The sequence below is a fragment of the Cryptomeria japonica genome, chromosome 10, assembly GCF_030272615.1.
Source record: "Cryptomeria japonica chromosome 10, Sugi_1.0, whole genome shotgun sequence".
Taxonomy (NCBI): Eukaryota; Viridiplantae; Streptophyta; class Pinopsida; order Cupressales; family Cupressaceae; genus Cryptomeria; species Cryptomeria japonica.
This window is the reverse complement of record NC_081414.1, coordinates 311,900,670-311,925,746: the sequence shown is the minus strand read 5'-3', so window position 1 is coordinate 311,925,746 and position 25,077 is coordinate 311,900,670. Positions and strand designations below refer to the sequence as shown.

Sequence of the window (25,077 nt, the reverse complement as noted above, 5' to 3'; positions counted from 1 at the left end):
TAATTAGAAGGAAATATTGATGTTATAAAGACAAACATGCTATTCACAATAAAAAATACATGAATATGGTTTATTGCGTCTTTTGCACTTTGATATGTCATGTTTTATTTTGCCTTCTCTTATATCATCATGGAATGTTCATGCTGCTATTGCTGAATTTCCTTAAAACATTGAAGTATGGCAAGCATGTGTGCATTCCTCCATGCTGTTCTGATATTAGTGATGTCTAAGTAGATCGTGCACAATGTGTGGCTGTCCAAGGGTAGATTTAAGCTATAACTTGAGTGTTGGATAATGGGTTTTATACAAAGACAAATTTGACAATGTGTTAAAAAACATTGAACCCTCAATAAATTGATATCAAGACCATGACATAATTGAATTTGATTGCAATTTAATGAAAAATAAATCCATTGTCCCGAACAAATGTATCACACAAATCATTTTAAAAGAATAGGAAGTCCCAAAAGTCAACTTAAGTGATCCTAAACTAGTGCTGACATCATGTGAACTAAGTTTCTTCAATCTTGCATATAGATGTTCAGCATTCAAATTCACCCAAAACCATTCAATGTCATTCAAAGGTTTGGTGCAAATCAATTTCTAAGTGTTGGAACTGAAACTACCCCACTAACATGAATATATGCTTATTACACATAAGCAAAAACTCTCTAAACTTAGAAGCAATGGTGTCAAAACCATTCCAATAGTTGTTATACTTCCCCTGCTTTTGATTTACTTTTTCTGACTGTAACATTAGTTCCCATTATGACTTCATTGGGCATTGCAATTTATTGACATTGATTCAATGGTGTACAGTCCATATTTTTACTTTTTAGTTCATAAAATTAAGATGGGGTACTATAATTCACTCCCAAGGATCCAATAAACTATGTTACATAATTTTTGTTTTTTAGTTAGGAAAATAAATCAGATCTCCTACTTATAATACATATTTACAAATCAATTACAGTTCTATTCTAGTTCAAGTGATATTATTGCATCGAGCCTTTTATAAACATCTTTTACATATTTAGTTTCATAAATCTCCAGACCTTGCCCATTGTCTCTACATAAACAACAGATTAAATACTAAAATAATATATTAATTCCTCCATGCTTCTTTTAGGGATCCCGTTTCCTCCGAAAAGATCCAGTAGCAAAAAAGGAAACACGGTGTAAAAACAAAAACACCCTCCACCATAATACCAATTAGTCAGCCAAAACAATTCTTAAGTTTCAGACTGCAAAGAAGACCCTGTAACACCCAGAAAGTCCCATTGAACATTAGGAGGTTAAAAAACCAAGAGACTTGAGAATAAAACAAACAGAGAGAATAAAGTTATACCTCAACATGCAAGTCATAATGAGAATGCACTACACTATAGCGATTTCATGCTCTGGGATGCTTGTTGAAGAGTTCCATTGCATTCTTTCAACTGCAAGAAACCATAAATGGAAAAACACAAAAGAAATTGGTAAGGAAGCCCATAGTTGTGTCCTATAAATGCAAAAACAAGACAATGAAAAAGTACGTGCCTTGGAAACAGCACTATTAGCATTGGGTAGATCATCTACTGACTTCCGCAATACTTCTAAATATTTTTCGTCCTTTTCATTTTGTTCCTGCACCTGGAGCACCCAAAACACCATATCTAAGTGGTACAAAATTTTGTTTGGAGGAAAATAAAGCAGTAAAGTCTTATGACTTGGCACTTTCATATAAAGAAATACAGCAAACTCATTAGCACTCTTAGAACCAATTACCTTCTCTAACATATTTTTCAAGTAATGTATCTCACAGAGTTTTCTCTTGGCAATCTCTTGTTTCACATCATTAACCGAAGTACTGTATTCCATAGCAACAAATAATTGATCAACTCTCCTGTTGTAAAAAGGATACATGTGCCTTGATATCTAATAACTAAGTTGAAGATATTAAACCTTTAATGACAGATTTGAAAATCATTAGAGAACCTTTCAAGAATGAGTCTCTTTTGACTAGAATTATGGGAATGAATCAAACCCAGATGAAGCAATTTGTATCCATAAAATTAAAATCTGATTTTCTACTTCATACGCTTCCCATACCTCCTACTACTTATCATAAAAAACCATCCCTTTCTTTGTAAACTAAATATGCATGGAACAAGAGATGCATCGAGGCATAATTCCAAAAGCAATTACAAGAACGAAAATATTCTTGAAAGGAGAACAATAAAGGAAGATACAAACATACTTATCTTCATGTAGAACATCAAACTTTTTGTTTTCAATCAGCTGCTCAATAGTTCCTAGTGCAGCCATTACCTACATGTTAACAAGTAAAACTAATGAAAAATCCATGATAATTTCTAGCAAACTATACGTTTTAAGAAATAATGAACAAAAACTTTTATTAAATTCTGGAGTGTCACGTGAGCGACAGTCTAGACATCCAAATGACATCATTAGTTCATACCCCATAGTCAACATACAACTTAGATGTTATAAATCTCAATCATTGCATGATTCTAGTCTTCAATGCGACAACCTTAATACAGTGAGATTGGCAGCGTACATGATTTCATCATCAAAAAAGTTTATTTATACAACTAGAAGACCATGTATGAAGACCAAAACACAATATCTGGTTTTCTACAGTTATTCCAAATTACCAATCATAAGATCAACAAACTAAAGGTACATTGATGTGTTTGATGTTGGAGTAATTAAGACACTTTATCTAATTATTTATAAAATTAGATCCTTTAATTACTTTTTCACTTAAGCTAACTTAGGTGTTTTTTGTTAATCTAGATTTTGCTTATCTAGATGTAGTTGAACTTAATTTAGCTCCTACCATGCATTGCTTTAGTTCTCCTAATTTTAGCATTAGGGTTTGCACCTACAATTTCATTCATCCTTTATAAGAATCATTCATTCACTATAATTGTATCTCCAATATTGTTTTGTGAAATAATAGAGAATTCTCTAGTTACAATCTTTGCTTGATCTCTTTTGTGTGATAGGTGTTTTGCTTGCAAATGATTCTTGACTCTTGTGGTTGATCATCAACTCCTACATCTGAGACTATAAAATATAGACCAGAAAAAGAACCCAAAACCCGAATAAAACAATAACTAGACTACAAGAGTAAATGTGAAAAGTGAACAAACACTAAGCCAACAAAAAGGTGACTTGTTTTTAATTAATATGGAGAAAGCAGCATTATATTTTGAAAAGGATGTTAGTAATCATATTTCTTTTTTTTCTTTTTCTTTTTTGAAAAAACTTAATAGTTCTTCCACCTGCTTTTCCATGTCACGAACTTCCATTGATCTTGTATTTACCAGGGCCAACTGGATGAAGTTCAAGAAGTGCAGTTAAGACTGATAGATGGATTGATGCAGAAAGAAGACGTTATCATGTTGGTGCATTATTTTATTTTCTTATATTTAGTTTATTTGATTTATCATACGCCTAGGATAGCATAAGCTAACTTAGATAGGTTATATTTGCATCATGTGACTTATACTTTCCCTATTTAGTGGAGATGTGCACACGTGACTACATCTTGTTTATGCCACATTGGTTTTACATTCACATCTCTTGTAATCTTTTGGACCATACCCACAATACATTTTTATGGGAGGGTGGGCAAAAGTTGCAGTAGGACATACCAAAAGTTGGAGAACAAAAAAAGTCTACCGTGCAGGAGTTACATGGAAAAAGGTCATGGGACATGTGAGAGTCTATTGAACAACTACAATATGAGATTCAACACCTCTTTCATTATGCATTTGAAGGACAGCAATATCAATCCAAAAACATATCAATGATCCAAAACTTACCCAAAGAGGGATATCAAAGGATACTTTGTTAAAAGCAAAAAGTCAAGCATAGTTGTATCCAGATATATGTCCTTGAAATATGAGGATTGCATTATGCAGAAGCAGCTACACATTAAAGATTAGAAACAAAATTTGGAAAGGCATTATAGGGAGGATAGAAACTGCCTGTAATATGTTTGATTGGAATATTCTCATCCAAGTTTCATACCAGAGCTGATCTTGAAGCACTTTTGGAATCATGTTAGCCAAACCATGAGCCCAATTTAACACACAAGGTATCTACTTTATCATATAACCAGGATTGTGTTCAACATAAGTACAAAAAGCTATATTCCGCTAGGTCTCTTTTGGAAAGGAGTGGGTTGTGATTGAGGAAAAGGAAACATAAGAATGCAAAAAAGGGACAACTAGATGAACCCCCAAAATACTATTTCAAACATTTCATGATGTTTTAAGACTTTGCTTTAATATTCCCAAGAGTATATACTTTGTGATAATGTCTTTTTGAGTTATAATGCTGAACATACTGTTTATATCCTAAAACTCTTATGGTGATGCTATAACAAGTTAATGGATGCAATATAAGTATATCTTTATCTTTGGATGATATTAAATCTTGTGTTTTAAATAATCATGAATGTGTTAGATTTTTGGTACGTTAACCTTGGTGATGCAACTGGTTGAAACACTCTAATGTTGCCGAGATGGGATCAAAGGCGATCAACAGGATGTGGCAGAATTTTGAAAGAGTCCTGAACAGCAAAGCAAAGAAGAGATCAAGACTATTATGATGCGGCCACCAGCTGTTAGTGTCACTTGAAGACTTCAAGGACCAGTCAAGGAGCAGTTTTAGTCTCGTTTGCTTCTTAGATTTTATGTTTCAATAAAAGCCCTCCTCCTAGATATTAGGAGTGGGGCAGCTAATATGGTAGATAGTTAGAGTTTAGTCATTCTATAAATTCTCTCTGTTCTTCTTGAGAAAGTTGAAAAAGTTGTGTTTTATCTTTATTGTACTGTTTAAACATATGATGTGGTTGTGAGAAATTAACAATCTAATTTTGTTGTTACTTGTTCAGATGACTTGTCCAAGGGGGCCCACTTGGTCAAGATTCTACATGTTTATTTTCTGCGCGTTCATTTTCTAAGTTAGCTTCATTCTATTTCTAGTAGACTTTCTGTTCCCGCAGCCACTAAACTGCAATTCTGTGACTATTCCTGCAGCCAAAGCAGAACAAAGTAGTTGTTTATGTCGAGCTAAGAAATTTATATTTCAAAATAAGGCATAAATAGAATTTCTTTGTATTAGGATATAGTTAGAAGTATTTCCTTTGTGAGAATTCATTTCAGCATTTCATATGTTCAAAGTTAGGATGAAAGTAATTCCTAAAAGCTCTTAGTGCACAAACTGTGCTGTCCCATTTCAAGTTAAACGTCCTTGGGTTGATAAGATATATGAACCTTAAAGATGGACTCTGATGGCTGCCCAGTAAAAAAATTCATGTATCTGAGTTATGGTGTAGTACCTAGTTATTTATCCATTGTTTAGGACCAACATTTTTGAAATCGTTGTCGGGGATGGTGTCAAGCTAGGAGTTTGTAGGGAGAGAATAATTTTTATTGCACTTCTGTAGAAATAAAACTTTTTGTTTTCATAAGCAGCGGAGTTAGACAGGAAGAAATTAAAACCATTATATTAATTCTTAGCAAGCACAATAGAAATTGAATTAAAATTTGCATGCATAGGAGAAGGAGAACGGATACTTATGGGAGATTCCTTCCGAATGAACCTAATCTTGAAGATCAACCAACAGACCACGAATTTGATCCTTTTGTTGCATATGAAATAAATCCTTTTGCTGACCTTTTTCGGGATTTGGGACTGCTTGAAACACCTCCTCAAGGGCCACTAGTTGAGCAATCCCTTGAAAATCCTTGGCCCCTTGTTGTCTATCAAGTGAATATGGCTGCCCAAGCTAATAATGCTCAACCTACTTTTGAGTTTCCTATTCCTGACCAGAATTGGCTTCTGAATCTCAAGAATATTCCTACTTCAGCGCTTCCCAAATTTTATGGTTTGGTAACAGAGGACCCAAATACCTTTCTGTTTGAATTTGATATCCTATGTAGGAACTATGACTACACTACTAATGCTCACAAGCTCAAACTGTTTCCTGCAACATTGAAAGAATTTGCTCTCAGGTGGTTCATGAGTCTAGGTGTTGATACCATGACAAGTTGGGATGTGATGAAGGAGAAATTCCTTGAGAAATGCAAAGATTAATGTAGAGGCAATGATATGTGTGGGGATGACATTTTTAGGATGTCTCAGAAGGAAGATGAAAGTCTAGAAGATTATGTTGAAAGGTTTTTGTTTGGTTTCAAGAAATCTAAGCATAATGCATTGAATGAAGAATCGCAAAAGTTGGTCTTTTTGAAAGAAATTAATGATGAATGCATGGATGCATTGGACCTTATGGGGGGAGAAGACATCACCCAAGCTGATTGGAGTGATATAAAGAAGATTTTTCAAAATTATTCCAGAGCTGCTCATAAGAAGACTAGAGGTTACCAACTCTCATCAAGTAAATCTAACTCAAGGGTATCAAAGATGGAATTGAGCAATTTACTGGAGAATTTCAAACAAAATATTATCCACATTATGGCTACACATATAGACACTCTCCAAACAAAGCAAAAGCATGAGGAAGCAAAGGCAATGATGGCTGAATTTTGTCCTCATTGTAGACAAAGGAAAAAGGATTGCAGATGCAAGAAGCTAGCAAGCATAGAAAGTAAATCTATGCAACTAGAATTTCGTCCATTGGAAGATAATGAAGGCCAAATTTTCTATGTAGCACAAGGGAGGCCATGGGATCCAAGACAAGGTATGCCTCAAGATCCTTTATCCTTCACTAGTCCATATTCCAATCCTTATGCACCTAATAATCACTGGCAATCCCAATACCCTCAAAATTTTGGTAACTATGGCACACAACCATGGAATAACCAGCAAAATCCCTGGCCTAATCCTCAAACCCAGTGGCAACCACCACCAACAAATTGGCAACAACCACAAGCACCGCCTAATCAACCAACCATTATGCCTCCTGCAACCACAAATGCTACTACACCTCGACCTACTCAAATACCAACTCAACCTGCTCCTAATCCCAATAATAAGCCACAACAACAATAGCAGCAACAAGTTTATTCTGCAGATTTCAACCAATATACTGCACATGTTGTGAGCTTAAGTAACATACACCTCCGTTCAAGAACAACTTTGCCATCACCTACTTATCTTGTTATCACAGAACTGCCTATTGAAGAAAAAGATCAAGTAGATACCAATTTAAACTCAAATGATTTTCCTATCCAACAAAATCAACCAAAATCCAACCAAAGTTTCAAAACCCCCATTCCCACAAAGGTTAGTATCAACAGAAACTAGATCAGAGCCAGCCTTTGATTTTTTGGATCAGCTTAAACATATATGTGTCAAAATTCCTTTATTCCAAGCTATTAAAGATGTTCCAATTTATGGTAAAGCTATTAGGGATGCATGTCTTAAGAAGCCGAGTAGGAAAAAGAAAGACCCAACAACACTTCATGTGATGAGTAAATTGGCTGATATAATGTTAGGCAAAGTAATAATGCCCAAATATTAGGACACCGGTAGTCTAGTAGTTGATAACCATAAATGGAATAGCAGTCCAGAATGCCCTCATTGTCTAGAAGCTGCTATTAATGTGATGACTAAAGACGTCATGCAACACCTCTTACAAACAAATTGTTGGTGTAAATAATTATTCATCTTGGATATTATTACACCTTACTTAAGTTTACTTAGGTACATGCATTTCATAGTAGTTTGGGTATGAGACACTTGGGTGTTTGTGCCACATTGGGATAGTGTGTGTAGGAGAATTTCCACCTTTTATGGTGTGATCTTGTTGTTACACTCCACATTCAGTGGGTGATCCACCTCATGTGGAATATTATATTGTTTCTCCTACCTACCCACACCTATTTCCTACCTACCCTTGTTTCTTATTGAGCCACATGTCATGTTTGTGTGCTTACATATCCATATAGCCTTGCCTATATAAGCAGGCTCATATTCATTGTATAAACAACAACGATTGATGATCCAGTTGATCAGTATTTTCATCTTGATAGAATACAGTTTATTTCTATCATATATTTTGTCTCTCTTATTTGTGCTTTCCATTGCCTCTTGATCTTGGCAAAATCTCACATGGTATCAGAGCTGGTTCATGTCTCACATGGTATTAGAGCCATTAGAGTGTCATTGGTTTGCTAATTGAGAGAAATTTGATGCTATTTGGGGTTGTGTATTTTGGAGTTTTCTATTGCAGGTTATTATTGAAGCTTGATGGGTCAAATCTGAGGATACCATAGAATTAAGGAGGTCCAAGAAAGTCAGTTTTGCCTTTTGTTTCATCCAAATCGGACTTCAGAGGCCAAATCTAAAGGCATTTGAATTTTGACGCTACGGCGAAAATTTTTCAGAAATTATAATTTTGCAGGCAATTTTCAAATAACGATATCTCACTCATCCGGACTCGTTTTTTCGAGCAATTTTTTTTGTTTTGGGGTAGAATTTCGTGATCGGTACAGTGGTGCAGAATTTTTCTGATTTTCGGATATAGGTTTTTTGGAAATCGTGAAATCCCGATTTTTACAACTTTGGAGGCTTCGTTTGGGTTCATATGGACTCCTTTTCAAGTGCCGTTTTTTTTGAAAGTGCATATTTTTTCATCTACTTTCATAATCTGTCATTTGTTTGAATTGATTTTAAGTAGAAATTGTACTTTCAGTATTTGGCCATTTTTGACATATTTGGTACTTGCATTTTGCTTGGATCTCAGTTTAGATCACTAGCAGTATTCGTTGAAGTCTCTTAGATCTCATTTTGAGAATTTGTAAATTGAAATCAGAAGTCCACTTTGCCTTGTTTTGCAAGTGGCCCATTGTATATGCACTAAGTATAAAGTGCCAAAATCACCATTTTGGGGGGGGATTTCTTGATTGAGTATTTTGGGGGGGTGTCTTGTGTGATTGTGCCTCTCTTTATCTTGTGTTTTTTCATTTTAGTGCTATGGGCTCTCCTAAATTTCCACTTTTAACTCCTCATAATTATGCATCATGGAAGATTAAGGCATGGAGTAAACTAATGGAAAAAGGACTCATTCATTATGTAAATGAAACTATTACAGCACCTCCTAATCCTAAGGCTGATCCTAATGCTCAAATTGAATGGCTTACTAAGAATGCTATGGCACTTGGAACTCTTAGAAAGTATGTATCAGATGACCTCATTTTTCACATTGATAAGTGTACAACAATTAAAGAGGCTTGTGATATTTTTAAGAAATTGTATGGTCAAGTTGATGAGATTAAGGGCTACAAGCTTGATAGTGAACTCACAACTTTGGATCCCAAGGATTTTGATACAATCCAAGATTATGTCACAAAAGCAACTGAGCTAAGAGCAAAGCTAAAGGATTGTGGAATTGACAAAAAGGATGCTCAATTGGTTTATAACTTGTTGGAAAAGCTTCCTTTAGAGTATGCAGCCTTTGTATCTAGCTTTCACACCCATAGGTTAGCTCAAGGTTCCTCATACACTTCTCCCTCATTTGATTCATTCACGGAGATGTTGATACTTGAGCAATCTAAGTTGACCACGATGGGGATTCTCAAATCTTCAAAGTCACAAGCTTTGGTGGCTAATAAAAGGAATCAAAGCAATCAAGGAAAAGGCAAAAATCAAAAGAAATTTAAGTCAAAACCACATCAAGATGGAGCACAATCTTCCTCTCCACAAGGTGATTCACCATTCTCACCTAAGAGGAAATCATATAAGGACAATCTATTTTGTGGATATTGCAAGAAGTCAGGACATGATGAACATCATTGTTATAAGAAGGATATTGATGAGTTGAAGAATCTTCTTGAGAAGAATAGAATCAACCTACCTTCTAGAATGTCTACATCGGATTCTTCTTCCAAGGATAAAGGAAAGGATCACTCTTTTGGGATAGATAAAGGAAAGGGACAAGCTCTTTGTGCTACTACAAGTCATGATTCGGGGAGATGGCTTCTAGATTCAGGAGCTTCTCATCATAAGACATCTTCGCAGTCTATGTTTTCTACATTTGAGCCTTGCCGCATGCCGCAGATTTTGATGGGCAATCATATATACATGGATGTGATTGGGAAAGGATCTATTGCCATTGGGGATAACTCCTTCGATGATGTGTTGTGTGTACCCCACTTGACAAATAATCTTCTTTCCATCTATCAAATCACACATGGGGCAACTAGGAAAACTGTGGAGTTCACACCTAATTCAGTTATCATTAGAGACTCAGAGAGTGGAGCTATCATTGCGACTGGGGTGGTTGATCATGCATCTCGGTTGTACTCTTTTTCAGATTTTGGTCCTATTGATAAGGTTGGTTCTTCCTATGTTGATGATTCATATTTTGAGGAGAACTTTGGGCATTTGAACTTGGGGATTCTCACATGTGAACCCATTCTTGAGCCTTGCATTTCATCTCCTTCTATTGATATCACACCACCTATTGCACCTGATGATGCAACTAGTGCGACAATTTTGCCTTCTTATGATTTAGTGCAGCAGGATATTTCATGTCTTCCAGCTTCAGTTGATTGGGATGCCTACTTGACAAACATTGCAAATTTGGGAGATACCATTGATGACATTCATCTTCTCTTTGATGAAGATGATCCTTCTTTGATTGTTGCGAGGGATCACTCTGACCCTCTTGTGCATTCTCTACATGATCAATCTTTAGAGGTTGACATGATTGTGGATACTTTTGTACAACACTTGGAGGAGGTCTCTTTATCTTTTGAGGAGACATATGAGTCTTTGGATATTGTTCTACATTCATCTCAATTAGCTCCCCCTCAATCTCTGGAATTCCTTTTGACTTCAGTTCTTGTCATTTTCCCTTGGTCGGTTTACCGCCAAGAGTTTGGTTTCTATCCTGCTGGATAAGCAAAAGGGGCTGGCTTGCCGCCCAGGCATTGTAATTTTAGTTTGATTATTGTTGCTAACGATCCCCGGAACACCGTATGCTCTCACCCTCCCAGTCTGGGCTCTCGGTGAACAAAAGGTGGAAGGGTTCCCTTTCAGTAGTTTGGATTATTCCTCTAACCTTAACAAGTTATTTGTTGTGGATGAATTGTTATTGGCCTAAAAAACAAAAAAAAAATTACTGGGATATTACACATCTTGTATTTGCAGAAAAGGACTCTTATCAATCATCATTAACTTTACCTCAAAATTCACCTCCTCCCGTTCTTCACCTATGTCTAGCCAAATTAGCTAATTTGATTCTTCATGTGGTTGAACGGGAGGATACAGGACAAGTTTCTTAGTACTATCTCCATTGGAAATGATCATATCTCCTGATTTGGATCCTATATAGGCATTTACTATGGCCAGCTATGGTCTCCCCAAGATTATTGGATATCCTCCTAAGGTAGCTTTACGAGATAAGATCATGAAGTCAGCTAGATACTCCCAAGAATCTAGAGTTACAACAATATCTTCTATAATCCCATCTGGCTTGATAGTTGAGCTTTTTGCTAATTGAAGGATAGTAGGGGTAGCTCACCACTGAAGTCAAAAGGAATTCCCACATCAAACTTGAAAAGTGGATTAAGAAATGTCCAATCAGCATCTGTATCAAACAACGGACTATCAACCTGTTGATTACTATCAAAGTCAGGTTCCACCCAAACATTCTTTTGCTCCAAAATCACTTTTTCAGATCTTTGGGGACAAAGAACAAGATCATACTCCTCCTGAATGCAATCAAGCTCCTCCATTATCTGATTGATCTCCTTGGCCATTTCTCTATTCTCTTTCTCTCTTAAATGTTTGAAATCAGCAAACTAATCTTCTACCTCCATTAGAACCAACTGAGTATTTTCTAACATGTCCTTTGTTGACTCAAGCTCAAGAGTAAGCTCTTCAACTTTCCTCTCTTTTCCTTGGAAATCACTAAGGATCTTCTTTGCTGATTCGATGGCATAATCAGAATATGTGATCAATTGTATGCACTCTGATTTCAATGTCTCCAAAGAGTCTTTGATGAGTTGCAGATTAGGGAGAGCAACTTCATCCTTAACTCCCTTCCGTCTCTCTTCCATTCGAGCCTTCCAATAGAGTTTTTCTATCAAACTATGTGTATGGTCAAACCCAGATAGAACTCGCACCTCATTCTCAAAGGACCTCATGAATTTATCCTTCCACTCGTGAACATTTAATGCTGGTGTACTAGTCATTGGCTGCAACTGAAAATCAGAACTTTGTTTCTTGTCTTTGCTGCCCATGAAGTTGCTCCAAGACTCCTTTTCTTCACCACCCACTAGCTGCAATTGCTCAATATCATGAAGAGGATCAGATTCTACTAAATCTTCAACTTTTTGCTTACTACCAACTTCATGAATGGGTGAATCAGATTTGCATTTTAGAACCTCTTTAAACTTTCCATCATCAAAAACCATATGGTCCTCTAACTCTACAACACAATCTGCTTTTTGAGCTTCATCAGGATCAAAGGGAAATTCATCCCACACAGGTTCCTTGTCATCACTAGGTGCCATCATACCCGGATCCCAAGTGCTAAAGGGCTGATTACTTTGTTTAGTTAAAAAGTGCTCACCATAGCTCCAAGTATCATCCAACTTAGATCTTGAATCTTCTCTTAATTTCCACACATTGTTATTCTCACCAAGAGCAATGCTAGAACCACGTGATGTTTCATCTTCCCACTCAAACAGTGGATTGTCATATGTTTTCACTTTACCCATCTCAAACAATGGGTTATCAACGATCTGGGAAGTATTTCCTTTTTCCAACTTAGACCAACAATCATGCTGTCTTAAATCTGAAAATTCCAATTTAGGACATTGCTCAAAGACTTTTAGAATTTGGTCAAGCTCATTCTTCAAACTACGAGTCTCAACCCCATTATTTTGAAATGCAATTTTTGATTGGTCCTCTAAATCTGCCCCTTGAATGTCATCATTTTGGTATTTTTTAAACTCCCAAAATAGGACAGCCTCTTGGTCACTAGGAACTTCATCATTAGCTGCAATATTTTCAGCTTCATAACATGAATCTCCATCCAACAATCTGTTAATCTTTCCCTCTTGTTTAACATCTTCAATTTTCATCTGCTCTTCCTTTAGAAGCACATGAGTGTATTCAAAACTATCACTATCTCCATAAGAAACATTAAGAGATTCATCATGCACAACCTCAAATATTGTTTCTTCTTCTTGAATGACAACCTCATCAATGGTAGGTGCATGCATCACCACAAAGTTTTCATGAAGCACTGTCTCAAAGTTAGGTGTCAAAACACCAACTCCATCATTTGTCTTTGTATTAAAGATATTGTTTTCAGACTCTTCCTTATGTTTGGATTTTGCAAGAACCTTTACAAACCCCATTTTAATATCTGGATCCTTCATCAAATTAATCAATCCTTGCATTAACTCACAAATAGACTTATCTATAGTAGACATCTTCCAAACTCTGATATGCAACCAAACAACCACGACCCAACAGGATGGAAGGGACAACTTGTGCTTTGATCAATTTGAACACACAGGCTGGCAGGAAAACCAGCTCTGATACCACTATAATATCCCAGTTATTTTTTTTTTGTTTTTAGGCCAATAACAATCATCCACAACAAATAACCCGTTAAGGTTAGAGAAATAATCCAAACTGCTGAAAGGGAACCCTTCCACCTTTTGTTCACTGAGAGCCCAAGCTGGGAAGGTGAGAGCATACGGTGTTCCGGGGATCGTTAGCAACAACAATCAACTGAAATTACAATGCCTAGGCGGCAAGCCGGCCCCTTCTACTTATCCAGCAGGATAGAAACCAAACTCTTGGCGGTAAACCGACCAAGGGAAAAATGACAAGAAACTGAGATTCAATCACTCTACCGCATATTTCAACAGGAGGACATTACATTAAGACATCACTCAACCGCATATTTTAGCGGGAGGACAATTGCATTAACTTATCACTCGACCACTTATTCAGTGGGAGGACTAAAAATTACAAATTTGCTGAATACTAGGCGGCAAGCCAGCCTCTTCCACTTATTCAGTGGGATGAGAGTTACAAAGATAGAACTAGTTAGTAGTACTACTACCTAACCTTACAATAATAGAGATGAAAGAAGGAGAGTAATGCAGATTTCTACAATAAGGATATAAATTTCTGTTACAACCAATCTGTAGGCTAAAAGTACAAACCAGTAGCCTATAGAAATACCAAAATACTCATAACTCTCTCATTTTACATCCAAATCAACTCAAACCAGTCCCAAACCCATCGTACATCATCAGCAATGACAACCAATCAAAACCACACCCCAAACAAACCCTTATTTATTTTGCACGCATCCCAATGCAAAACAAAAAACCCACGCCTAGCTTAAGAATTTTGATTTGGCATAATAAACTCAAAACTCAAACAAACGTGCTATAAACTTACAAATTTTATCGCCAGTGCTGGGAAGGAAGATAGAGCTGATACCCATAACCGTTAGTCGCTTCAGCAAAGAGGTGTGATCGAAAATATGCTTCAGCCATAGGCAAAACCAGCGAGCCTCCAGAATCAATTCAACACCAAAAATGTCTATGGTAAACTCTAAGAATGTAGGAGAATACAATGCACAACTAGCGACTGTATTTCAAGTACGAAACCGGGTAGCACTAGGGAGACAACTCCGAAGCCTCAAGTTCTGTCGCCAAACCGACAGCATAACATTACAAATTTTCAAGATACCAAAATGAGAGCCCAAGTCACTTATAACTTTATGCCAACCAAATTCAAATTCAAATGCACTTGAAATACGCCCAAACCAAATGCCATTCCATTTCATCCACATTTAGCATTGCATTTCATTTCATTTCCTTGCACAAGTTCGCCCTTTTTAATAAATATAAGTGTCATAAAATAAAGGGTAAAGTGGGCGCCCAACTATGACTTCCAAATAAAAAATATTACTAAGGCAATATACTTAGAAAATCGCTCATTTGCCTTCGAGTTATAATTTACTTATTAACACCATGACAACCCCCTTGAAGTCATATGCAAATTTCGCCCAAATAGACTTAGGATAAAATTAATATTTTCTCCCTTCCTAAGTCGTCCATCCATAAAATAATCAAATATTAATACGTCATGCCTAAGGTATTAATATATTAAAATACCTTCTCCTCAAATATTGATTATTGCCAAATTGAGCCGGAGACTGAAGTGCTGGAAATCACCAAAACTGAACTGAGTTGGGGCTCTGAACTGAACTGCCAAAAATAGTCATCTGAGCTGAGCCGCAGAATCCTTGCCAAGAATAGCACCAAAAAATGTTGGAAGACCAATTGCTCAAACTGACCTGCCGGAAATAGCCATTTGAACAGACCAGCTGACATCCTGCTAAAAATAGCATACTACTAAAAATAGTAAGTGTTTCCAAAGTGATTTTAACCACATTCTGAGTAGCCATCGCACTTACTAAAAATAGTGAGTCAGGAAAAAGTCACCCGATGCAGATGCATGTCAAACCATCTTGAAGCTCTCTGAAAACCCAGAAGGAATCCAGAATCCAAACTGTCAAACTCCCACATATACGCCCTGAAAACACCAAAGAATCCTCCTTGAAAATAGGAAACCCTAATTCTCCTTTCCAAATAGCCTACGAGTCTCCGGAATAGGCCAATGGACCACTGAATGCACATCACTGAGAAGGGGACATTACACACAATAGCAAGCCCATTGTATGGGTTGTTACTAAATGATACAAATTTCAATAGACAACAGAATGTGAAAAAGTATTCCAGGATTTTAAGATTGTTCTAACTCAAACACCGTTCTTAAGGGACCCAAATGGGCTCCTCCATTTCACATACATACAAATGCTTTTGATCACGTAGTTGGAACAATTTTGGGACAAAAAGATGGAAGTATTGAAAATGCAGTCTACTACATCAGCAAAAATCTTCAAGGTGCAGAATTCAATTATATTGTCACAGAAAAGCAAATGTTAGTTGTCATCTATACACTCAATAAATTCAGGCATTATATCACAAGATATCAGGTATTTGTTCATACTGAACATACAACAATCAAGTACCTAATGAACAAACCAGTTGTCTCAGGCAGACTTGCTAGATGGTTACTACTAATGCAAGAATTTGATATTACAAGCCTAGGAAAGCAAATGTAGTAGCAAATTTTTTATCTAGGCTAACAAATCAACCTGAAGAACCTGCAATTGATGACTCATTTCCAAATGAGCATTTGTTTTCCATCACCATTCATACACCATGGTATGCAAAAATAGCAAATTACTTGGTGGCAGGAAAAGTTCCATCATATTTTTCACCAAAGGAAAAGAGGATACTGATAGAAAAGAGTTTTCCATTTACATGGCTATCGGGATGTTTGTTTTACATAGGGCCAGATAATGTAATGAGAAGGTGCATTAGAGAAGATGAAACATATGACATCCTACATGCTTGCCATGATGAGCCTTGTTGGGGCCATTTTGCTGCTAAAAGGGCAGCTATGAAAATCCTCAATACAGGATACTATTAGCCTAGTCTTCATAAGGATGCTATGAAATATACCAGAAAATGTGATAGATGTCAAAGAATGGGATGGTCAACAAGGTCTGATGAAATGCCTCTACAACCTCACCTTGTTGTTACCCCTTTTGATAAATGGGGTATGGATTTTATATGTCCAATTGACCCACCTTCTAATGGCAAATCATATATATTAGTGTGCACTGATTATCTGACAAAATGGGTTGAAGTAAGAGCAATAAAACAAGCCAGAGACAATAAAGTTGTAGAGTTTTTGTATGAGGAAATTTTTACCCAATATGGGGTACCTAGAGCAATTGTTACAGACCAGGGGGCATAGTTCACATCAAATTTCATAGCAGCATTGGTGGAGTATAATATCCGGCATAAAAAATCTACACCCTATCACCCACAAGCAAATGGGCAAGCAGAGGTTACTAACAAAGAAATTGAGGCCATTCTAACAAAGATAGTAGCAATGCATAAAAGGGATTGGGCAAACCGCCTACCTGAAGCAGTTTGGGCCTATAGGACATCATGGAAAACCACTACAGGCTTTACTCCTTTTGAGCTAGTCTATGGCAAAACAACAATGATGCCGGTGGAATTTGAACATAAAACACTCAGAATTGCATTGGAGCTAGGGATGGATTTGTCACAAGCACAACGAGAAAGGATACTATGACTTAAGGCATTGGATAAATTGAGACAGACAGCTCTCCAACACACTACCTTACTCCAACAACAATGTACAAAGTGGCATGATAAGTATATCAAAACTAAAACATTTCATGCAAGTGATTGGGCCTTGTTGTATGACTCAAGGTATAAAGATAATCTGTGCAAGCTGCAAACCAAATGGCTAGGTCCATACAAAATTGAGGAAGTTTATTCTAATGGAGCCATCAAATTAGCCACTATAAACAATGTCAATTTGAAGCTATTGGTGAATGGACATCATCTACACCTTTACCACAAGCGAACAACCAAAGAGGAGTTCATGCAACAGTTTGCAGAATTCAAAACTCCCACTCTTCTTGCAGCAACACATGGTGATCCTCTAGATTCACCACGTGTTTAAATTGCATGCACTAAATCTCATAATAAAGATTCCACATTCGCGTGGAGTCCCTCTACCCATTTTCATTTCACGTCACTTCCACTTCATCTTCAACTGTCATATCACACATCGTTTTGCGGCAATGCAACTTTTTCAAATCTTCAACTCGCACATACCATACAACAACAACAACATGATGCACTATGTATTGTCTTTTAATAATGATATATTTAATATTACATTCATCAACCTACTCTCCCGCATGTGTGGACACCTGCGTCTCTTTAAGTTGGCGGGGGGAGGTAGTCTAAGGTAGTGATAGTCTAATTTGATAGAAATTTGCCACATGTTACTATGGGTCAGTTTCCATTAAGTCTAAAACATCAAATCAGGAAATCAAAATTTGAAATAAGGCTACGTGATTTGAGTATCATTCTTTTTTTCATATTTGGTTCCTTGTTTTTCTCGTTGTACTTTGGTGTTGTGTAAAACTTGCAACATAAGCCAATTCAAGTTAATATCTCTTCCACGAATTGAGCTCAAAAGGAGGGATTGTGTGATGAACCCTTGCTGGTTCAACTCTTCAACCTGCTGTAATTTGTAGATCTTCTTTCTAATTTTTTATTATTAAGATGGTCTTTCAGAAATAGACAGAAGTTGCAAAAGAGGGTTTCTTTAATTTGCAACACATATTGAATAATACATGAATTTAATCAACTGAAACAATGAATTGGAGAATTTAGAAGTATACCCGTAGGTCCTTAGCCAATTTATTGAAAAGAAAGAATAAATCAGCAACTTACAAAGTTCTGATTTTTATTCTGGAACAATTTAGATCTGCTCTTATTTAAATACTAAGACACCCAAATAGTGAAAGATGGTGCCAATAAATGAGCAAGCTGTGTGTTTGGGAAAAGAAGCCTCCAAACCACAGAAGAATCAACAACAAAACAGTAAATAGGAAAAACCCTACAACAAATCTGCCTTGTAAGAAGCCAAATCTACCCCAATTCAATTCAATTTGACTTTTGAATGAAGCCAACCAAGCTACAACAATTCGATTGATCTTTCACAATCTCAAAGCTACTGAATTCTGAAGAATGCACGCTCTCCAAAACAGGTCCAAACCCTAGCTGCCATAGCCAAGTGCTCAGAAGAAAATGTCAAATGCTCAATATCAAGAATGAGGTTTAATTTCCATCTTGGCTGCCTAAATACCCAAAAGGTGCGATTTTTGGCAATTAGGGATTAAAAAATAATAACTTGCTTTTAGGGTTCCCAACTTAACCCTAAAAGCAATGCCTAGCTTAGGAGATAATAAATTTTCACTTAAATAAATTTAAGTGATGCACTTTATGATTTTATATTGATATTTCATTAAAATATTAATTGCCTGTGGAACAACTTAAAAATTCATATCTCTCATTATTGCTCTGAAACTGAATCTGTCAAAAGCTAGGGCCACAATTTGCCATGCCAATGAAAATAGGACCATGTCTATTTTTAGCAATTTTTCCCTAAAAAATAGGAAATCCTCATAAAGTGTCAGAAACTGATGAAACGAAGACCAGAACTGAACTCAACACTGAACTAGAACAAATAGACAGACCACTCCTCAAGATATTGCATTACTGACCCCTTTATCCATACTTTGTTAGCCTACAAGGGTCCAAAAATAGGCTAACTCCTCAATCCCAAGTCCCTGACTAGGATGGGGACATTACAGATTGTGAAACTACAGAGGATTCAAGAGGTGCTTCTTGTAAGGTTGGGAATTTGTGTTTACAAAGGAGATAAGTTTACAGAGATGGGAGGTCCCCCAATTCGCCATGAACCAGTGGATCATACTCTTATTTTGCAAGATAGAGATTGTGAACCTCTGTATAGAAATTGTGGATGGATAGACTACTTTTTGAAGTTGCTTTGACAAAGGAGTAGCTCTTGAGTTTGCTCAAACCTTGAAAAATGAGCAAGCAGTGGTCAAGGGTTTAAGAGTGGTTGTTATAGAGGAGAGAATTTCACAAGCCATAGGGTTGCCTATGACAAGGAGCTGTATCTAAAAAGTTGGGATGCTAGGACAGCTAGGGCTCAATTCACAAAGCATGATGATCCCCCATTAGATGTTACCCATTAGGAGACACGACGATTATCTTTGCCAGAGGCATGGGCTCATAGAGTAACATATATAATAATGTATCTAACCTACGAAGGATGCCAATCCTAGCTACACTTTGTTCATTTCAAGTTGTTAGGTAATCTGAGACAAGGACGACTAATGAATGTTCCCAATTATATTTACCAAATGTTAAATCAAATGGCAGCAAAGGTGCAAAGAGGTAATATTTTGTTTCTTGCCACTGTTTAATTCAGTTGCTAATTGAGAGAACTTTAGAAGAAACAAACCCTAGAGTGACATGGGGTGACTTCCTGAACATAACTAGGGCTCAGCCAATAAACCAAAGACCTAGGGTTATGGGAACAGAGGGTGCCTCTACCTTCAAAAAAGTGCCTATTAATTCCTCTAGTGAAAGTCCTTCTAGACAAGCTAAGGACCCTAGTCCATCTACTGAAGAAACCCCTACATCAGCAACACCTTCGGGAAAAAGGGGTAAAAAGTGTAATATCGTTGAAAAGGAAAAAGCAAGAGGGAAAAAGAAAGCTAAAACCTCAGGTCTTGTTTAGGAGAAGTCCATACCAAAGAAACGGAAAACTAGGACACCTGAACAACCTGCAACAATGCAAAAATTGAAAGAAGTTGCTAAATCAACAAGCAAACCTACAAAAAAGGTGAAGAAGGTTATTAAGAAAACTCCGAGGAATCCTAGATTGAAGAAGGTATTTAAAAGCAAGAGTACAGCAGGCGACAAGATTATCATTCAAAGTTCTATTACAAAAAAAGAGGAGGAATAGTTTCTTGAAAGAAACTCCCGTCTTGCGAATGCCTTCTCCTCCATTTTCAAACTGAAGAAAATCAAAATGCAGAGAGAACCTCTTCAAAAGAAGATGAGGAGGAAATGTCAGTTCACTCTGATGAAATTCAAGTTGAACTGATCTTGAACCAAATGTTGTAAATATACAGAGCAAGAAACAACCATTTGATGAGGGATCATCTGCCACCAATTTTGATAAACAATCATTTCAGAAGGACCATATTGTTACAAGATTAGAAAATTTGGCAGAGGCAGTAGAGCAAGTCAACAATGCAAATAGAAAAGACAAGGCTACAGTAAGTATGCATGACCCACCTCTATTTTCATGGGCTGCATTTGCATTAGAATTATGGAAATCAATGGAAAATAAAGAAAAGGAGTGGAAAGCAGAGAGAGAGCAATTACAACAAAAATTAAGAGAAAAGGACGCATAAATTAATAGATTGGAGGATAGATTAGATAGTGTGGCCACTCTGGTACCACAAATCATTGAGTGCAGACCACCTCCAAGGGTATATGCTCTGCATCTAAAAGAGCTATATTTTTCCTATAAATTGTCTAAGGAATTGTCTTGTTTAAGCTCATCCCTCATAAGTCCTGAAGACTCTATGCATGCCTACAATACATCTACTCCTCAATTGAAAAAATTTCTATGCATGCCTACAATACATCTACTCCTCAATAGAAAAAATTTCTATGTGAAATTCTATCTCCACAACTATGCTATTCCTTGTAATTTACAGTGGAATCCATTACTATCGATTGGGGATATCCACCTTAGGTCATTCATGTCCTTTATTAAGAATGAGAACCATAGGGATGAACAAACCCATGAATACCAAGACATGGAGAAAATCATTCCATTGCCTCTTCGAGCAAAAGTAGAAGATCTTGATAGAATTTTCTACCACTAGAATCAATTCACATATTAACCTAATCGAAGGGAGAAAATGATGTCATTAAGGGAAGACGCTTACAAAGAATATGAAGAAGTGGTAGATACTTCAGCTAGAACAGTGTATGACTATCTTGCTCACAGGTGGAATTGGTTACCAAAGGATCTAAAGAGGGCATAATCCCACTTATTATGAAATTACCATGCAGCACTCAGGAGAGCAACCACATGCATACACATGAGAAGATCACAGCAAGAAAAATGAATACCTTTAATCTTTCAACCATAGTTGGAATACTCGCTGAGTTTTAAAAACCTTTAATCTTTCAACCATAGTTGGAATACTCGCCGAGTTTTAAAAAACTCACGAGTATTTTTCCCTAGCAAGTTTTTAAGACTTTCACTTGCCAGAAAAACTCACCGAAGTTTTTGCCAAAAACTCGGTGAGTCGGTGAAAAAAACTCACCAGCTTGTGAATAAAGGCAAAAAACAGCAAAAAATGAGTTTTATTTCATCATTTTTTGTCTTGTATTTTGCTGAGAAGGGGAAAAACACACTCCCAAACACTTGCAAACTGATTTCCATTGATTGTTTTTCAAGTCAGTCTCATTCTCTTCATTAGAACATATACATGAAATATAACATTTAGGTATTTAGGGAAAAGATACTGTAAGTTATATTTCATGTATATATTGGCAAGATGTTTGAGAGTGGTTTCAAATCTTTAGGAGTTATAATGCAAATTCTAGATTTTAGAAGATCTTTTAAATTTTCAGACAGTCAAATTTCAATAATCAGTATGCTCCTATCAACATTCTCTCGCTCTCTCTATCTCACTCACTTTATCTGCCCCGAATTTTAGACCTATCTATCTCCCTATCACTCTCCATCTATCCCCCTCTCTACCACTCTCCATCTCACTCTCCCCTCTCTCCCTCAAGATCTAGACCTATCTCTCTACCCGTCTCTTTCTCACCCTCAGACCCCTACGAGGGGTGCTACCCTCAACCTAATTTTATTTTGCAAATTCTTGGTGACGAAGTTGGGGTGGAAATACCCAAAATCTCAAAAAATTTGCCCTCAAAATCTTATGTCAGCCTTGTAGTTCATCCAACTGTGAGCGCAATTGGAGCTTGTTTGAGGCCAAGTTAGCTCAAAAACGCCTCAATGACCTTGTCTTTGTGCAATATAATCTTTGGTTGCGCATAAGGTAGGTAGAGGAAGCACTAGCTGGTCCAATTGATTTGGATGATATAGATCCGTACAATGATTGGACATCGCAGGGGCAGCCTCCATTGTTTACAGAGGATGACATCAATGATTTGAAGAGGCAGGCTATGAAGGAGGGGGGTGGATTTGGTTTCACACTGGATGACATTGAGAAGGATGAGGAGTCATTGTCAATGCAAGGTGCAGCTAGAGGCAAAGCTACACCCAAGATGGAGGACGATCCATAGCCTCAGCCATTCATACCGAGCGAGGAGGCACAATCATGCCCACAACAGACTTCAAGGACTAGATCTTCTAGTTCTACCTCTCCCCTAGTTTTTACTAGAGCTGGGAAGAGGATGTAATTATATGTATTTATTTACTTTTAGTTCTACAAAAAACTATTTACTATTTTTCTTTCAGCCATTAGCATTCCTCATGAGGATGCGGTTTTGCACCCACTTTGCATTTATATATATCTAGACTCAGCTTGTTTCTTTTGTATTCTCATTTATTGACTCATGTGATGCATCTTCTGATTGAATTTTGCAAAAAAAATGCATTTCTAATTAAATTTAAGCAATGTTTTTGCCAAGTATTAGCCAAGTTTCTCTCGAGTTTGTTTTTCGGGCCTTGGCGAGTTTTTGGTTTTGGCAAGTAGTTCAACTATGCTTTCAACCACCAATATTATGGTGGCCTATTCCACGCTAGGAAGAACTCACTTATTATGATGTTGAACAAGAAAGGACCAAGTGGGAAAATCTCGGTAAAGAACAAGGGTTTTATTGGAGTCCAATCGCAAAAACCAAAGGAGAAACTACTATAGGAGACTTTAGATTATTAGCATGGAAGGAAAACTCTTATGGTGTATTTTTGAGTTATAATGCTGAACATACCGTTTATATCCTAAAAGTCTTATGGTGATGCTATAACAAGTAAAAGGATGCAATATAAGTATATCTTTATCTTTAAATGATGTTAAATGTTGTGTTTTAAATAATCATGAATGTGTTATATTTCTAGTACGTTAATCTTGGTGATGCAGTTGGTTGAAAGAGTCCAATGTTGTTGAGATGGGATCAAAGGCAATCAGCAAGATGTGGCAGAACTTTGAAAGAGTCTTGGAAAGCAAACAAAGAAGAGGTCAAGACTGTTATGATGCGGCCACCAGCTGTTAGTATCACTTGAAGACTTCAAGGACCAGTCAGGGAGCAGTTATTCTTCCATTTATTTCCCATGTCTTCTGATGGAGCAGATTTAGGAAAAGATTGTAATCCAAGCAAGTTCGGAACAGAGTTCTATTCAGTTTCAGTCTCCTTTGTTTCTTAGATTTTATGTTTCAATAAAAGCCCTCCTCCTAGATATTAGAAGTGGAGCGGCTACTATGGTAGAAAGTTAGAGTTCAGTCATTCTATAAATTCTCTTCGTTCGTCTTGATAAAGAGTTGAAAAAGTTATGTTTTATCTTGATTGTACTATTGAATTATCTCTAAGAAAAGAATAAAGTTCAGCTTCATGCGTTTTAGCATATGATGTGATTGTGAGAGCTTAACAATCTAATTTTGTAGTTACTAGTTCAGAAGACTCATCCAAGGGGGCCCACTTGGTGAGGATTCCGCATGTTTATTTTCTGCACGTTCATTTTCTATGTTATCTTCATTCCATTTCTAGTAGACTATCCGTTGTCTGTTCCTACAAGCACTGAAGTACAATTTTGTGACTGTTCCTACAGCCAAGGCAAAACAGAGTGTTGTTTATGTTGAGCTAAGAAATTTCTATTTCAAAATAAGGCATAAATAGAATTTCTTTTTATTAGGATATAGTTAGAAGTATTTCCTTTGTGAGAATTCATTTCAGCATTTCATATATTCAAAGTTAGGATGAAAGTAATTCCTAAAAGCTCTTAGTGTACAAATTGCGTTGTCCCATTTGAAGTTAAACGTACTCAGGTTGATAAGATAAATGAATCTTAATGATGGAATCTAATGGCTGCTCAGTAAAAGAATTCATGTCTCTGAGTTATGGTGTGGTACCTAGTTATTTATCCATTGTTTAGGACCAACACTAGGAACAATATTTCAAAATAAAAATAATGTTGCAACGGGTAATGGAGGGTCAAGGATGCACCTCTATGGAACTTACACTATCATACATGAAAACATGAATCTAAAAGACCTCAAAATCATCAAACAGGTGTTTTTCTTATACCAACCAAAACTTCAGCGACATTCATGACATATAGTTAACAATCATCCTACCTACTCTGAGCAATTATTCATCCAACCAGCCACTAGTTATTAAAAAATTATATTCTTATCATAATAATCAATTGAGGAATAAAGAAAACCCATCCATGTGAAACAGAAAACTAAGATAAGTACACCCCAAGCTAGCTTTGATAAGAGGAAAACCGTATGAGAAATATTTGAGTATCACATTGAGAGAAAACAAGATTAGATGGATGGCTCCTACACAT

The 25,077-nt window shown here is 36.6% G+C and overlaps 1 protein-coding gene across 3 annotated transcripts in view; it reads right to left on the bottom strand.

Annotated features, from left to right (window-relative positions):
• Nucleotides 1–572: 572 nt before the first annotated feature.
• The window catches only part of LOC131041778 (uncharacterized), a 191,832-nt gene continuing 167,327 nt past the window's right edge, over nt 573–25,077 (bottom strand). For all 3 annotated transcript variants that reach the window (XM_057974985.2, XM_057974984.2, XM_057974986.2), the window contains 5 exons: nt 2,240–2,310; nt 1,768–1,849; nt 1,540–1,632; nt 1,349–1,439; nt 573–1,258 (listed from right to left, as the gene is read on the bottom strand). In XM_057974985.2, the coding sequence (XP_057830968.2) occupies nt 1,383–1,439; nt 1,540–1,632; nt 1,768–1,849; nt 2,240–2,310 (303 nt within the window). In that variant the 3' untranslated portion in view covers nt 573–1,258; nt 1,349–1,382. The remainder of the gene's footprint in view (nt 1,259–1,348; nt 1,440–1,539; nt 1,633–1,767; nt 1,850–2,239; nt 2,311–25,077) is intronic.